Below are 15,982 nucleotides of genomic sequence, written 5' to 3' on the forward strand. Positions count from 1 at the left end.
TTTATTCCTGTAAAAAAAAAAAATGTATGCAGGTGTCTTACATAATTTGCCTGTCTTGCTTAATTACCTGTCTTGATATCCGAACATACTCTTTTGGAGTACAGATGATGGCAGTGATGGGTCAGCACCTGCCTCCTCCTCCCACAGCAGCTTATCCCCAAAGTTGGGACTCTTACAGACGAGCCTATTGTATGGACATGTGCCGTCCGTGTGTGCCATGGAGGGCATACTTACCCATCATAGCTAATGTACCAGTGCTAAAGGCAGGGGAATACACTGGGGAATAGCAAGGGTTTGGAGGACACTTAGATGCTATTTATTTTAAAGGAATTATGAGAAATCCCTTTAATAAAGTGATTTGAAAAGTTTTATAACTTTTCATGCTGGAGAAAATGATTAAAGTTTAGTTTTGGTACCCTTTAGTCCCTTGGCAAGTATGCCATAACAGTATATGCCACCTTATCACACCTGCTGATCTCGGTACAGAATTACAAGTGATGCACAGACTATTCCTCCCAATAAGCATCATTTATTCTGTGCTCTTTCTAGGACCAATGTGGAGATGTAGTGCACCTGCTATTAACGTCTTCCTGGTAGATGCCGTATGTCTGAGAGGAGGTATATCGGCACTGGCCAACTTTTAGGAAAAATTTAAAAACTTCCACCAACATACAATTTGATTTAAAGGTTTTATCCAGTTTTAAGTGATGACATCCCATTAACAACATGTCAATTGTCACAATGTAAGTCAGATAACCAAAAAAAATGCATAGACAGGGTCTAATTAAAACAAAGGAACCAGAAGAGATCAGACCAATAAAATGTAACCTTTATTCATTTAGCTAAAAAGGACTATCAAAATCCCCACAAAAACAAAAAATACCATCACATACATTATTAATCCTAAAATCAGCCAATATACTGATATAGTGCAATACGTATGATAAATGGCACTTATAATCAGCAGTCACATGTCACAACCAGCAGTCTGGGAAAATACAATTGTATAATAGACAGCACTTATTAGTAGTCCCATCATTCCCATCATTCGTATCTTTATCACATTTGTAGTTTTTTAAAATAATAAAAGGTTAGGAGTTTTCTTAGGGACACGAGGGACACTGTCGCTGAACGGGGGTGCCACGTAGTACAAATTAGGGTGCCAACCTCCGCTGTCAGGAAGGGAGAGCTATGCCTGGTGTATTACCTTTAATTTGGTGTTCCCTGATGATGTTTTTTCTTTTTGTGGGGATTTTGATAGTCCTTTTTAGATAAATTAATAAAGGTTACATTTTAGGGGTCTGATCTCTTCTGGTTCCTTCACAATGTAAGTCAGCCAATAGTTAATGTAAACTTAGACAAGTTAGTCTGGAGATGCACCGAATTTATCATTCAGCATAGGCCACTGTGATCAATTTGGCACATTTTCAGATTGTCTAGTCTACGTTTGCTCTGTCTAAATATTGGCTAGGATTAGTGAATCTGTCCTGTTGTCCTCACTGTCCATAGGCCAGTGACCATCTTTACACTCTTGTTTTCCCATTAAGTAATTCCTTTCAAACAGCCATTTCCTCTGATGACTCTCACCCAGACACAAGCTTTGCATAATAGCATACATATGTTACGTAAGGTTGTCCTGGATTGAAAATGTATTCATTTTTTTTCTTTGTGAGGTTGTGTTGATTGTTTTTTTTAATTTATTTAGCAGAGTCTCCATGAATCCTTTTGTGATGTATGTACATGTACAGCAGCCTCTCTATATCCTATATAATTTATACAGCAGTTTCAGGGTCTCCTATATCATGTATATACAGCAGTTCCATGTCTCCTATGTGATGAATACGTGAGTCTCCGTGTACCCTATGTGATGTGTATACTGCAGTCTCAGTGCATCATGTGATATATAGATATAGGTAGATTATATATATATATCTGTCTCTCCTATGTGATGTATATACAGCTGTCAGTGTATCCTATGCAATATATAAAGCAGTCTGTGTCTCCTATATGATGAATATACAGCAGTCTCAGTGTATTCTAGTTAATATAGACAGCAGCCTCCTTGTGTCCTATATGATGAATATAGAGCAGTCTCAGGATAAACAGACTACTGAAAACATCACCTATGATGTACTATGTGATGTATACACACCAGTCTCTGTCTCCTATAGGATGAATATTCAGCAATATCGATATGTCCTATATAATGTGTACAGCACCGTTTCACTGTATCCTAAGTGATGTATAAATCACTGCTCTTAAATAAGGCAAAAATTTTGTTTTTTTCTGTTTCATAAATCCATCCTATCAAAGCGCACATTACTTTTTACCCGAGTGAAATGCAAAGTGAAACCTGCTCTATGATTAGTTGCTGTGAGAAGCAATGACAGTTGGGGGACTTACACTGTGTGTGCAGGGATATACTGTCATCATACTATGTGCGGGTGGAATATATTATATGGGCCTCATACTGTTTGTGAGAGATGTGAATGTTCTTTGGAGACCTCACACTGTGTAGCGTAAGACTGGGGGCATCATACTGTGTGTGTGGGGCATCCTACTGTGTGCGAGGCCATAAAGATGGGACCATACTGTGTGGAAAATTAATGGGCTTCACTAGGAGCAATGCATCTCTCGTCCCTTTTTTTTAAAGTTGACTTAGGTGTAACTTAATGCATGTACTGGACTGTTGGTCAGACTGGCGATCACATGACCCAACTTCTTAATACATAAAGAATATTGATGATTGATAAGCATTATATGTGCAAAGAAAAAAAAAAAAAGCTTCTTTAAATAGAAACTGTACCACAATATATTTGAGCCCTTATCATAAAACCTTGTCTCATCCGCTCTGACATTATGCATTTCCACCAGCCATACTATAGTGGAGCAGCGCGGTGAGACGTGGCCATGTCTTCCTGCTTGGCCAGGGCTTGGGAACATTTATGCTTCTTTCCAATGTGTCTTCCTTCTGGGCATTCTGCATTTATACTAAACAGGCTGTAATGTACTGTATACTACAGATATGTGAAGTTCAACACACTTATGTTTCCTGCTGTTTTGATCCCTAGTACAAGACTCTTGTTTTATTAGAGGCTCTTTACTACTACTTCACATATATAACAAGTCCCAACCCGGAACTCAATGAGCACCATGGTCCTCCCGTCACTGCAGTGCACTGGGACCATCATGCAGTATTGGCTTTGTAGGAGGCATGGTACAAGGTGCATGTCTAGACATCTAAGAGGGGAAAAACTCATTAAAAAAGCCATATGGGGGAGGGGGGTGTTACAAGAAGTTGCACATGTTTTTAATATATGGCTTGGCACAGCTTAGATCACTGACTTCTTACATGTTGGGTCATTGCGTTTGATCCTTAGTAATGCATTAGAGGTCAGGGCCAATGTTTAAAACCAGACACTTCAGCATTTATTGGGGTTAATTCATTTTTGGCCAATACATTTTTTGTGCAAAAATATTACAATTTTTTTTTTTTTAGCATCTAATAAAGAGTACCTGCCATTTTTTTTCCAGAAATCAATAGTACATGAGGAATGGGAAACTTTTTGTAATATATCTTGTTAGAGAAATCTGCTTCTTTCTCCTCCTGGACTGATCATTCATTCTCAGAATTCTCCAAAAAACTATATTCAGTGAATACAGATTATTTAGTGAGCTAGGAGATGACAGTTGGTGCTGATAAAGTTCTATGGAGAACGGTAACTGTCATTTCAGCAAAATGTCTGTCTGCCTCTGGCTCCTCTTCCGCTTTCCATAGAATTTTAAAAGTACCTACTGTAACTTCCTATCTCAATCTTGGGAAAATCTAAATACAGATTTTGCCAATGAAATAGGAGTGAATGATCAATCCAGGAGGAGAAAGCAAATTTCTCTAAGATGTATTACAAATATATTGCTGATTGATTTTCATGTGTATTGATTGAGTTATGAAATAAAAATTAAAGCAATGGTTATTCTTTTTATTTGTTTTTTTTTTTTTTTTGGACTACCATTTCAGGGTTTATATGCAGTGTCAGACTGGGGGGGGCAATGGTCTACCAGCAACGTTGACTCTAGGGGCCCACTGTTCAGCTACATGCAAATATTACACTACCCTCTTTCAAATAATTACCTCTGCTTCTATATATTAATAAAGTAGGTAGTTTATTAAATGATGAGATGCCTCTTTTGTCTCTACATAATGAATCAAATGTAGTGGGCCAACTACTGCTCCTGTGTGGGGTAAGTAGATAACTCCTGTAGAGCGGCCCACTGGGGGTTTTATCTGTTCTGCCGCAGTCCAGTCCGAGCCTGTTTTATATGTATTAAAAGAGGGGAAAAATGGGTAATTGTAACAATAAAAGTGAGAAATTGTGGTTGGGTCAGAGCAGCAGAAATCTGATACATAGAGTCTGCATTTCACTACTTACAGGATTAGTAATATCTCCTAATATGCAGAGCTTATTCCGGCTGATCGGTTTATTACCATACAATATATACATGTGTACACATGTGTAAATGATTTCTTTGTCAGAATGTGACCGTTTCCAGGTGGATGTCCAGAGTTTAGTCCAGTCCATGAAGTTTCTGAGAGTATTTCTTTGCTTGGTGCCTCGTAATGTAAATGGAGTCCTGCCTTAGCGCAGGTCCTGCCAGCAGTGTACAGGTTAATGCGCTTGCCTATAGGTGTTGCTGCAGATGTTGTTTGGTCTCCATGTTACAGTGAACATGCTTTCCCAGTGCCTGGCTTCCGATGACATATGCCTGACTGCGGGAACATGCTTCGCTGACATTACTGGGATCTCCAGTCTTGCTCGCTCACTCCAGAGACTTACATTCTGAGCCAGACTCTTGAAGGACATGGGCCCTCAGAGGCATGCTGGGTCTAGCCTTACTTCAAAGATGAAGTCATGTTCACCAGTGTCTGACCTGACTTGTGTGCTGTGATTTACGGGCTATTGGGCTGCAGAGGAACATTCATGCATATTTGACATAGGAAATGCCCCAGTGTAATGATAGCCTACTGACAACATTCCTCCAAATGACTCAACAGCAGAGTCTGGTGGCTTTCCAGCCTCGGGCCTCCAGCTAGAGGCGATCCTCTTTCATATGTCTCATCCACAGTTATTCTCTTGCTACAATGGTTAAGTTTACATTCTAATATGGCTGAAAGAATTCAAGAAAGGGCGATGTGGGCATCCAGTAATAGTGCCGTGAACATCTCACCCTTCAGCATGCTTTAACGTGATGATCTAAATGTGAGGGAACGGTTGTGATAGTCTTCTCTCGGCTCCTACTGGAAAATATTTAGCAGTGGAAACTATTTGGTGGAGAGTAAGGGAGGGGGAGCTGTAGAAACGTGCCGGGGTGGGAGAATCACAGTGGGCTCTAAATATGATAAGCAAATCTGCTGACATGTGCCTTATAATTACAAGACCTTCTAGATGCCACTTACAATGTGGGGGGTAATGAGCGGCTGTAATAAATTAGTGTCTCTATTATAATGTGAGGTATGACTGTGAACAGCAAATCTACTTGGTAAAAGCAGTGGAGACCTTTGTCATCCACATTGGTTGTCATCCAACTTTTCCAAAATTACGCACCTACGAAATGTCTGCATAGGCATTATGACAATGGACCAGAAGTGGACAGCTCAAGGAGTCAAACGTTTCTGAACCCCACTTTATAATGCCAAAGTCTATTCAGTTGAAACTTACTGACCGCAGCGAAAGTTTCAGAAATGTGTATGTCTGGACTGTGACATGTAAGGAATTATATTGTGCACATAACTGATCATACATACGCTTTCTTCTTGTAGACATTGAGGCCAAGAAGGCTTGTGACTGGTTGCGGGCTGCGGGGTTTCCCCAGTATGCACAGCTGTATGAAGGTAATCCTCACTATGCCATTATCTGTGAACAGAAGGGGTGGTCCGGGTGGGCACTGCTCCAGGATCTGACGCCAGGGTGGGGGGAGAAGCTAGTGCATGGTGGGCAGTATGGGTCCCACCCAGCGAGTATTGTTTGCAGGTATGGGACCCATACATAATACTTGCTGGGTAATAGTATCTCCCCTAACATTGTCAGGTTGGGGGGAAAGTATGCCTGGATAACCCCTTAAGTGGAATTTCATGGAAAACCAAAATATGGCAGCTTTCTTCCAAAAATGGTGAACCTATGCCCAGACACTATATGTGGTACTGCAATTGTCCCATTTACTTTGGTGAAGAAATGGTTAAAGTCCTGTCATGACAGTGCTTTTCTGGGCCCTATATTATGTGCATGGTTTCCTTTCCATGTGGCTTTTTATCAATGGGTACAGTTGGCGCATATTCTTCCAGTGCGGACTTTGCTGCTTGGCTCGGGGACACCGGCCTTTACGGCTTACCTCTCGCTGAACATCTTTAAGTCTGAGCCACAAAGTCAGGAATCGCGGCTCCGACCCTCACACGGGGCAGAGAGGATGGAACCCAGTCCTAGAACAATAGCTGGAAGCATGGCATCATGGGGAAGTGTCAGGCCAACTATTGTCTTACTGAGTGACTTCCAGATCACCCCCTCCCGAAAACAGCTCCCAAATAAACACAGACGACAGCAACTGCTAACAACCAGGGCTCATAACTAGGCGCAAAACCTTCCTTCCCGTTCCTGAGGGAATCAGCTGCAGATTCTGTTCTCTGTGAAGTGAGATCCCAATGTAAGTGTATGACCGAGACCAAAACCACATCAAGTGTTGCTTTATTCAGTAGTTTTATACAGATGCAGGAATGGGGCAGGTCACTGACTATGATATTGTATCCAATCACATTATAAATAAATAATGCTGCCATATTGTGCACCTACATACTGCTGCTATACAGTGCACATAGCACACACCCATAAAAACTAGTCACAGTGCCCTAAGACCAGCACCATAGTGTGCCCACTATAACCTGTGCCGCCTTGGAATCCAGCAGAGTGTAGCGCTATTATCTGTGGTACAGAGGTGTAGTGTAGTAAAGGGTCTTTTAGTTATTATTTATTTCATATCTTTATAATCTTTGGAGTTATTTTTCTGATTCTGTACTACCTTTCTTCACATGATACTCTTCAGTACATTTGTTGTAATCACCATCTGTCTTTCTTCGACAGGTTCCCAGTTTCCAGTGGACATTGCATGTGTGAAGAGAGACCACAACTTTTTGGATCCAGATTCCCTTAAATCCCTCTGCAGGTATTTTGCATGAAGCCATGTGTCATGGGTTCCTCTTGGGAAGACTGGACAGTAATGCTCGTGCGGTGGTGGCATAATCCATTGCTTGCGCCAAGGTGCTTGTGAGGCTGAAGGACGAGCCGGGGAACAGAGATCAAGGCTGCAGAAGCTAAAAATTGCCCTTTATAAAAATGAGCTTCCTTTATATATCCACTTTTCACAGGGCTAAGAGGAAAAAAGAGTGGATTTCCTTTACATGGTGTGGCTCCGTTCTCCGACACAAGGTCATTCTTGTGACTGCTTTCTTGAAAATTCCACTAATGGAAGTCACTAAATAAAAGGCACTTCTGCTATTTTTGTCAGCATGATTGGGAACAGCATGGTCCGTTCTGTGTAACAGTACATGGACAGCACTCACCTGAGGACAGATGTTACTTGTCTGTGTATGTTCCTTGGCTACTTGGCTTTGATGAGTGGAAACAGTTTATGCTTCTGTTGGACATTAGACTTTTACTCCCAGACACCTTTCAGTGAGTCATTCTTAATTCCACCCCACCCTTAAGTCTCTTCAATTTTTCCATAATTCTCTAGCGTTCTCCTAATCATCATCTCATCCCTTGACTAGAAGTACAGGGTGTAATTACTGTAGTATCGTAGTCCCATGGATCTGTATATATCCATCCATGCGTCCATATATCCCAGTGATGTTTGGGTAGGCAAGGACTTTCTGTTTCACGCTCTTGAACCACTATGGGATGTGGTGGCATTTAATGAAGATCATCTTGCACCCCGGTAAGGGGATTTTCTCTGTAGGCGGCATTCAAGCTTAACTCTTCCTGATGCCAGGGATTGTTACATGAAAACCGTGCGGCTCTGCGACTGCTAAGCACTACCTAGGGTTAAAAAAGGGATTTCTTCAGCATTGTTAATCCCCGGAGCAGCTAAATGTCAGCACAGGTTGTACGAAAGGATTTAACCCATTATCCCAAAGTAACTTCACAAGGTCATGATCCCCAGAAAGTATTTGGAGTAATCATTGATATATGATTGTGGAGCACCTTGACCTTCACTTATGCCGAAAAGACAAATTTATGTCTTCTTGTTTGCAGGCGACTAATGACACTAAATTCATGTGCATCTATGAAGCTGGATGTTCATTACCACCGAAAGCAGGTAAGCTAGAGTGAAAAACTGAATATTTGACATAAAAAATATCTTCAATTTGAAGCCAAGTGATATTTTAGAAAGTTACAAAAAAAAAGTTATATATACAAAATCTATAGCTCTGCATGTAGATATTTTCACGCATCATAGTCACAGACCTATATTCACTTACAAATCACAAAGCATTATAATTTTTAATATATATATATTTTTTTATAGAATGAAGACTCCGATGAGGACGATCAGTGTGCGATCAGTGATCGCTGGGCATTCCAGAGAGACCAGGGACGCTGGTCTCGGCTGGACTCTATTGAACTGCTGTCTCCGAAGTTTGATGGGCCACCTACCATGAAAAGCACATCCAGTAGGGATAGTATCTTAACGGACCTGAGCACAGAACTGGAGGCCACCTCTCTGCGCAGTGCGGGAAGCAGCAGAGGTATTATGGACATAGTAGTTACTCCTCCTGCCGAATTGTCTTCTGTGCCTTGTTCCCCAGCTGGCAGTAAGCCATGCAGGAGTCTCAGCGATCAATCTTTAGCTGCTCACTGTCGGGGATTGAAGGAAAAATCGAAAAAAAGGAAAACAAAGGGCTTTCTAAAAAGGATGGAGTCTTTGCGAAAGAAGGATAAAGACAAAAAGGATCTTGCCACATTGCTTTCCAATGACCTGAAACACTCAAGAGATGAAATACATTTCCAAAACCAGTGTGATGATGATGACGATGATGTGGACATTCATGCATATGATAAAGATTTCCTTCATCCAGGCTATAGGACTAAATGTTCATCTATTGGTAGTATTAGAAAACCACATTTGGACGGTGTCTCTCGAGGGGTTTATTTGGAGGACTATGATATTGTGGGAAGGGATGTTATGCGACACGAGTTATCACAAAAGTCAGATCGCCTGGTCTGCATCCCAATGGACCACAAGCCTGGAACTTTCCCAAGGTCTCTTTCTATTGAAAGTTTATGCCCCACAAACCATGTACTTTTGGAAAGTTGGAAAATGGGAAGCAAATCTTTAGGACACTCGGTTTGTAGCAGTATGGACTCTCATGGACTAGAGGTGAGACACAGAAGAGGGTCATATAGTTCTATCGGAAGCCGTTCAAGCATATACGACAATGTACCCAACTCTCTGACAGGTAGTGGAGATATTTTAGAGCATGGAGGTAGTAGTGATCTTTTTGGCCATTTGGATGATGTTCTCAATCATGTAAAGGGTCTACAGAGGATGGTGGAGCTTTGGTCAAGAACTGTGTGTCCAGAGCTTGATGAAGAGGAAACGGACTCTGGAGGTGAACAAATTGGTCACCTTGCTTATGAAGAAAGATCAATTTCCGATGTTGGCACTTCAGCCAGTGACTTTGACAGCACTGGCAATTCTCTCAATGAAACAGAGGAAGGAGAAATGAGAGAGAGAAGGGACTCTGGAGTTGGGGCATCCTTAACTAGACCATCCAGGTGAGTCAGCAGTAGACACTTCATTATATGGAAAATCTTCTTAGCCTCCACATACACCTGACATTTATACCCAATACATTGCAATTGAGAAAACTTAACAACATTTCACGAAAACTGTATAAGTTGTATGTTTCTAATTTCCCAAATAGTGACGATACGACCATTCATCTTCTCAACCTCGTGTGTGGGCACGGTCATATGTATGTCCCAACACCTTCTTGTGAATGACAGTCCATCTGATTTGCTTTCTTTTATAAAAGTTTTTCAGAGTTTGTGATATTTAGAGGTGTATCCATTTTAATATTGATGTGGACAAAAAATCCATCAATGGAGTACGATGAATAGATTGCCACCTGTGCTATTAAATGATCAGGAAGGACTTAGGGTAGTGTCGTGTGGAGACCCAGAGTTTACATAATTGGGTTTGTGACAAATCGGGGAGTGCTGTATACTCTCCCCATTAGTCAGTGGAGATTGGCTTGTGACAACTTTTGTGTGCACATGTTCAAAGGAGGCAAAAAAAAGGCAATTTAGAGAATGTAAAAATGTTAAAATGGTAACTTCATACCTTGTCTACTGATAGTTACAGGCCCCAAATCTGATGGTGTTTCCTATTCCAAATTGTGTCAGGAGGAGGAATCATCAAGGAAACCTAGTGAGTGAGATATAAATCGGAGGCGTTGACCCGGGCTCCCGTGCCACACGTCCCAGGACTTTTGGCTAACAATCACTGCTTAGGATTGTTTAGAAGTACCTGGTGGCCCCAGGTGTTACAGGAGGCTAGCAACATCTCTGATCCCAGTCACGAAATACCCAGGGGGCAAAGCATTTCTTGTGAAGCTTGTTATATATGGCTTCCTTCTTGCATGGATTATTTTTCATGCCATTTACATATATTTGAGTAATTTATTCTCTGATATTGCTAATTTTTTAAAGATTAAGATTTATTGTATATCACAATATTCTCGTCAGCCCCTGCCGTGCTCATATACAACCTCTAATACTTTACCACAGTTTAGAATTGTAGAGAGAACACATTCTGTACATAGTCCTGTGTGCCAAAGGGGGCGCTATAGTGCTAATATGTTCAGGTAATGCTTCTGTTCCCATTGGATCTCTACCATCTGTTTTTGGAGATAGTATACTATAATTTGCTTATTTCCTAATGAATGAATGGCATTAATCAATATAAGAAACTGTGTAATGACTGTGTAATGTATCTTATTAAAGAAAAAATGCCTCTTTCTCCACTCTTCAGACACTTGTTCTCTGCCACCTTCATTTATCTATTTTTCTAAATCAAAGGACGAAGGTACTCAGGGAAATCGGGTTACATGAGGTCTATGGAGAGGCAAAGTGGAGGAGGAGAAAGTTGCTGGAGAGAGCCCGAGGCAGAAATAATAATAAGCCATTGCTTCAACTTTTAGTGAGTGTTTTATCTCACTCCAGAGCTGGGTTCACTGCTACACTGCTCAGTACTGATGTATTATGTTCTCCAGGCTGCAGCTGCTTTTGAGGGTATACTATAGACAGAGAGGGGAGCAAGATCTCCTCTTTGTGCTTTGTATGGAAAAAATCATAACATCTAGTGTCCATGTACTCTAGGATGAAGTCCTGGGAAAACTGCTATTGAGCCTACAGTGGGAAAACTGAAAAATTCTATAAAGTTATATAATGATCAAAAATGGTGCCTTTACTCATGACATTTTTTTCCTGAAATGCTAAATACACTTTAAAGAATACCTGTCATTTCAAATAACCACTTAGGAAATGCTGTCTTATTTGTAGGAATAACATTATTTCTGGTCATGATATCATTTGTATCCTGCATCTGTCACCAGTCTTCCCCTCCGCAGTCTCCATCTTTATTTATCTGCTCTGTCTGACCTCTTTGGAGGAGACCAGCTGTTATGATGTCTCACATACACAGTACTTGAAACTGAGGGATTTCATGCTTTTTTTATTGTATAGTACATGTTCAGAAATAGTAAAAACAGCATGGAGAGGATTACACAGCAGTACTGAGCTGTGAGGCTGTGAATCCAGCTCTTGGAAAAGCTTAATCACTCACTAACTTCAGTAGACCTGCCAGTGTTTTCTCATTCTGCTCCTCTCTCCCTCCCCTCTCCATAAATTATAATAGGAGGTGTAATCTTACACCTTACTGTGCTGGTGTAGCACCCTGAGGATTCGGCTGCTACAGGGGTATTGCACCTCAACCCAGAGGTGTGATATTCCACTCCCGGGTAAGGATGGAGTGTGGACCTGAGCTAGGTAGGCTGCATGCACTACACACATCCCATTTCCGAGGAGCAGGCCGACGGTACTCCCACTTAGAAATGTGCAGGTACGACCGAGTCTGTTCCTGGCTGGAGTGGGAGGGGGGTGGTACATCCCAAGTAGTGTAGGGGCAGATAGGGGGAGCAGCCTGGGTAAAGATAGGAGCTCATTGGGTGCTGGTCACCTGAGCTCACACATAGAGGGAGTATTTAAGGTGGGCACCATCAAAGATCAGGGTCAGTCTGTCAGAGTCAGCAAGAAGCAGAGGTCCAGATGAGCCTGCAGAGAGAGAGTGGAGCAGAGAAGGAAAGACCCAGAGAGGGAAGAAGGAAGGACTCTGAGAACCCAAATTCAATCCCCGGGTGAAGAGTTGGCAAAAGGGTACCGGATCCCAAACTGGTGGGGGCAAAAGCACACCCTAGCCAGAGACCGGAGGCCGTGGGCAGCGTCTGCCACGGCCACCCACCACATCCACCCCGAAGGCAAACCACGTGGAGGGTCAGGGAACCCAAGGCCAAGGGTCTCCCAACAGAAGGCCCGAGGGAGCTGGACCTAGGTGGATCACTAGTGGGGACGGCCAGAGGAAAGGACAGAAGGAGAGCTCAGGGTCACGCTCCGGACTTGCTTGGGGGTTGGCTGAATCCAGGACCTGGTGGACGCAGCACGGCTCGGGTGGTCACTTGAAGCTGGAGTGACCGGAACATCAGCAGTGAGTAAATACCCTAAACTGCACAACCCGACTCTGTCTTCACTTAACATCTATGCTGCACCACCACAACCCCCATCCTCTGCACCTGACCCCCTGAGGCTATACCCCACCCGTTGGGGGTTATACTACCAAAAGCTGCACCAACACCATCAGCCTCAGCGGACCCTGCTGCAGCGGCGGCCATAGTGACCGCAATACAACGGGTGGCGTAGTCGACATTAAGAACTTAATAACATCTGTAGGACTGCCACATACTCTGAGCTTGACACCCTGGGCACGGACCGGGTCACAGCCACTCGGAAGACTACAACCCCCATCTGATCCGGCTCCGGGTATTCCCCTAAAGAATATGGCCCAGGGGGCGCGTCACTGGCAGTCCATCTCGGTTGAACTGTTTTTTTCTTTCTTCTAGTTTAGGGTGAGTTTAATAGATGGAAGTGGTATAGGTGGCTCATAAGTGGAGAAAGAAGCAGAATTATCTGATAAGCTGTTTTACAAAGTTTCTTATTTTTGCTTGTACTATAAGTTGCTCAAAATTTCAAAAAAGTAAAGTGACCATTTAAGTTGCAGCAGGGTTAATCTGCAGAATTCTTTGTCACTTACTCTCTCTCTGTCCCTGGCAGGAAGCTTCGCTGGCACAGCTTCCAGAACTCGCATCGGCCAAGCCTCAGCTCGGCATCCCTAGAGATTAACAGGCAATCTGCAGCTCAGCTCAATCTCCTGCAGAAGTTATCATTACTCAGGCTTACTTCCATCATGGAGAAGTACTCTGTGCCAAGCAAGCAGGGCTGGGCATGGTGAGTAGAGTTTACGTGTTGCTTGCTTCCATCTAGAACACGTCTTTATGAGACCTTGGCCGTGCCCACTGCACAGCATGGCTACAAGAAGAAAAGGCGCTGAAGCAGCTAGTCCCCTGATGCCGAAGTGTACAGAAGTAATGCCAGTATGATGGGTGCTGCCGCTGTTGGCTCTACAGTATGTCCACGTGCCACATGGGTCTCCAGGTGTGTCCACGTGCCACATGGGTCTCCAGGTGTGTCCACGTGCCACATGGGTCTCCAGGTGTGTCCACGTGCCACATGGGTCTCCAGGTGTGTCCACGTGCCACATGGGTCTCCAGGTGTGTCCACGTGCCACATGGGTCTCCAGGTGTGTCCACGTGCCACATGGGTCTCCAGGTGTGTCCACGTGCCACATGGGTCTCCAGGTGTGTCCACGTGCCACATGGGTCTCCAGGTGTGTCCACGTGCCACATGGGTCTCCAGGTGTGTCCACGTGCCACATCAAATTTTGCTGCAGGAATTAAGTAAAGTTGTGTTGAATGGTTCAAGTTAAATGTGGACTCAGCCCTAAGGAGGGCGGAGATTTTATCACCCATTTTATGGTGTTTGCATGACATTTTGCTAAATTATGGCAAAACCATGACTTGTGAATAAACCCTTATCCTATAAAGAGAAACTATCATCAGAAAGTGACCTGTTAAATAAATCAGGTTTTTGTGTTTAAAGGGGCTGTACGGCCTTAGGGTACAAGTCTGCAGTCCCTTTGTCAGAGGTTTCCAAACTCCCATACCTCATAGCCCCCCACAGGTCACGTTTTGAGGATTTCCATAGCATTACACAGGTGAGAGAATTCCTGATGCCTTGATGATACCTCCACCACCTGTGCAATACTAAGGAAATCCCAAGAACATGATCTGTTGGGGGCCGTGAGGACTGGGGGTTGGGAAACACTCCCCTATGTGCACTGCGAGGATTTGCCGGAGCTGGGAGCGGCAGTCATGTGACCACAAGCATGCAATATACATACTCCTTGCCACATTCCGACTAGATGGATTCCGGCCTCGCTCAATACACTAGCATTCCGCCCATCTGTGAGCGGAGCCTGCATATGGCATACTTCTGGTCACATGACTGCTGGCACTGGAGAACCCTCACAGTGCGCAGTGCACGCGATATGAGGACTCACAAATATGCAGTCACATGGAGTGACTGCAGACTTGTAGTTTAGGACCAGACAACCCCTTTAAATTTCATTTTTAAAAATGTTTGGCAGTGTCTTTTTATTTTTCTTGCATATCACAATCTGTATTAAATGTAAAAAAAAATCTACATACATTTTGCAATTTTCCTGCTGGCCACTGAGGTTTCTTTTTTTTAGATTTGAACTACCTGTTTAAGGAAACAACACATGTACATAGCCATAAGACCCCAACGCTATCTTTTGTATCGAAGTGTGTGCAAAGGTCATTGGGAAGAGGAGCAGGGTCAGCTGTGATGTCTCCTTTTGTTTGTGGTGTATCCTGTGTTATCAGATGTGTATAGACGAGTTACCTGTCATTGTAATCCTGCCTCTGATGATAAGGAACCTGCTGAAAACTCTTAGATTTATTTTTTCCATTTTTAACACAAAAAACGTTTTTGAACAGTCGGTAATTTTCTGATGATGGCTTCCTTTTACCATGATGAGATTGCGGATTGTGTCGGTGGAATCAGATAGAAATCATGTTGTATACATGCCCCCTCACTCGCACTTTTGTACAAATGGACATAGCAGTTGCATGTACCTGATACACGGTCTCCAAAACCACCAGAAGATCTAAGCAGGGAATAGGGGGTCTTCTCATGAAGATGCCATTGACTCCTTGTTACCGTTCGCCTGTCTCCATGGGAAGCTTGCTCAGCAGGTTTTATCACCCATGGAAGTGAATGGAGAACTATACATGCAACATACCAGATCATCAGTGCACACCTGCTACTGCATGGCGCCTATATGCATGGATCTGTCCTCTTCAGTGCAGATGTAGGGGCTGAGTCGTCAAGCAGTTTTACAGTGTTCTTGCTCACAAATGCTGTGTCTTGACTTTTTCACTCCACTTTGAACATATTTTGAAAAGTGGGTGGGGCTTAATCAGAGGGGGCGTGTCCAATCACACAACAAATTTATCATAGTTTATGCGACAAAAGTTGCATAAATTATGAGACCTGTACACAAGCTCATGAATGGAGTACCTTTCTGGTGGGGGTACACGGCTGAAATATGTGCTAAATTCATTAGAGGTGTAAGCCTTTTAACTCATTTGGAGCATTTTATTCTAGTGCCCCATCATAAAGTCTGGCAGTCAAAATGGCACTGTTCATGAGTAGGGCCGTATTTTTGTAGGCACAAA

At 43.0% G+C, this 15,982-nt stretch overlaps 1 protein-coding gene across 4 annotated transcripts in view; it reads left to right on the forward strand.

Moving 5' to 3' along the window:
• The window catches only part of STARD8 (StAR related lipid transfer domain containing 8), a 188,263-nt gene that overhangs the window by 154,251 nt on the left and 18,030 nt on the right, over positions 1–15,982 (forward strand). For all 4 annotated transcript variants that reach the window (XM_073640921.1, XM_073640923.1, XM_073640922.1 and 1 more), the window contains 5 exons: positions 5,819–5,890; positions 7,131–7,212; positions 8,301–8,364; positions 8,575–9,824; positions 13,437–13,610. In XM_073640921.1, the coding sequence (XP_073497022.1) occupies positions 5,819–5,890; positions 7,131–7,212; positions 8,301–8,364; positions 8,575–9,824; positions 13,437–13,610 (1,642 nt within the window). The remainder of the gene's footprint in view (positions 1–5,818; positions 5,891–7,130; positions 7,213–8,300; positions 8,365–8,574; positions 9,825–13,436; positions 13,611–15,982) is intronic.

The sequence above is a fragment of the Phyllobates terribilis genome, unplaced genomic scaffold (genome assembly GCF_046119375.1).
Source record: "Phyllobates terribilis strain yellow unplaced genomic scaffold, ASM4611937v1 Scaffold_7__3_contigs__length_470593459, whole genome shotgun sequence".
NCBI lineage: Eukaryota > Metazoa > Chordata > Amphibia > Anura > Dendrobatidae > Phyllobates > Phyllobates terribilis.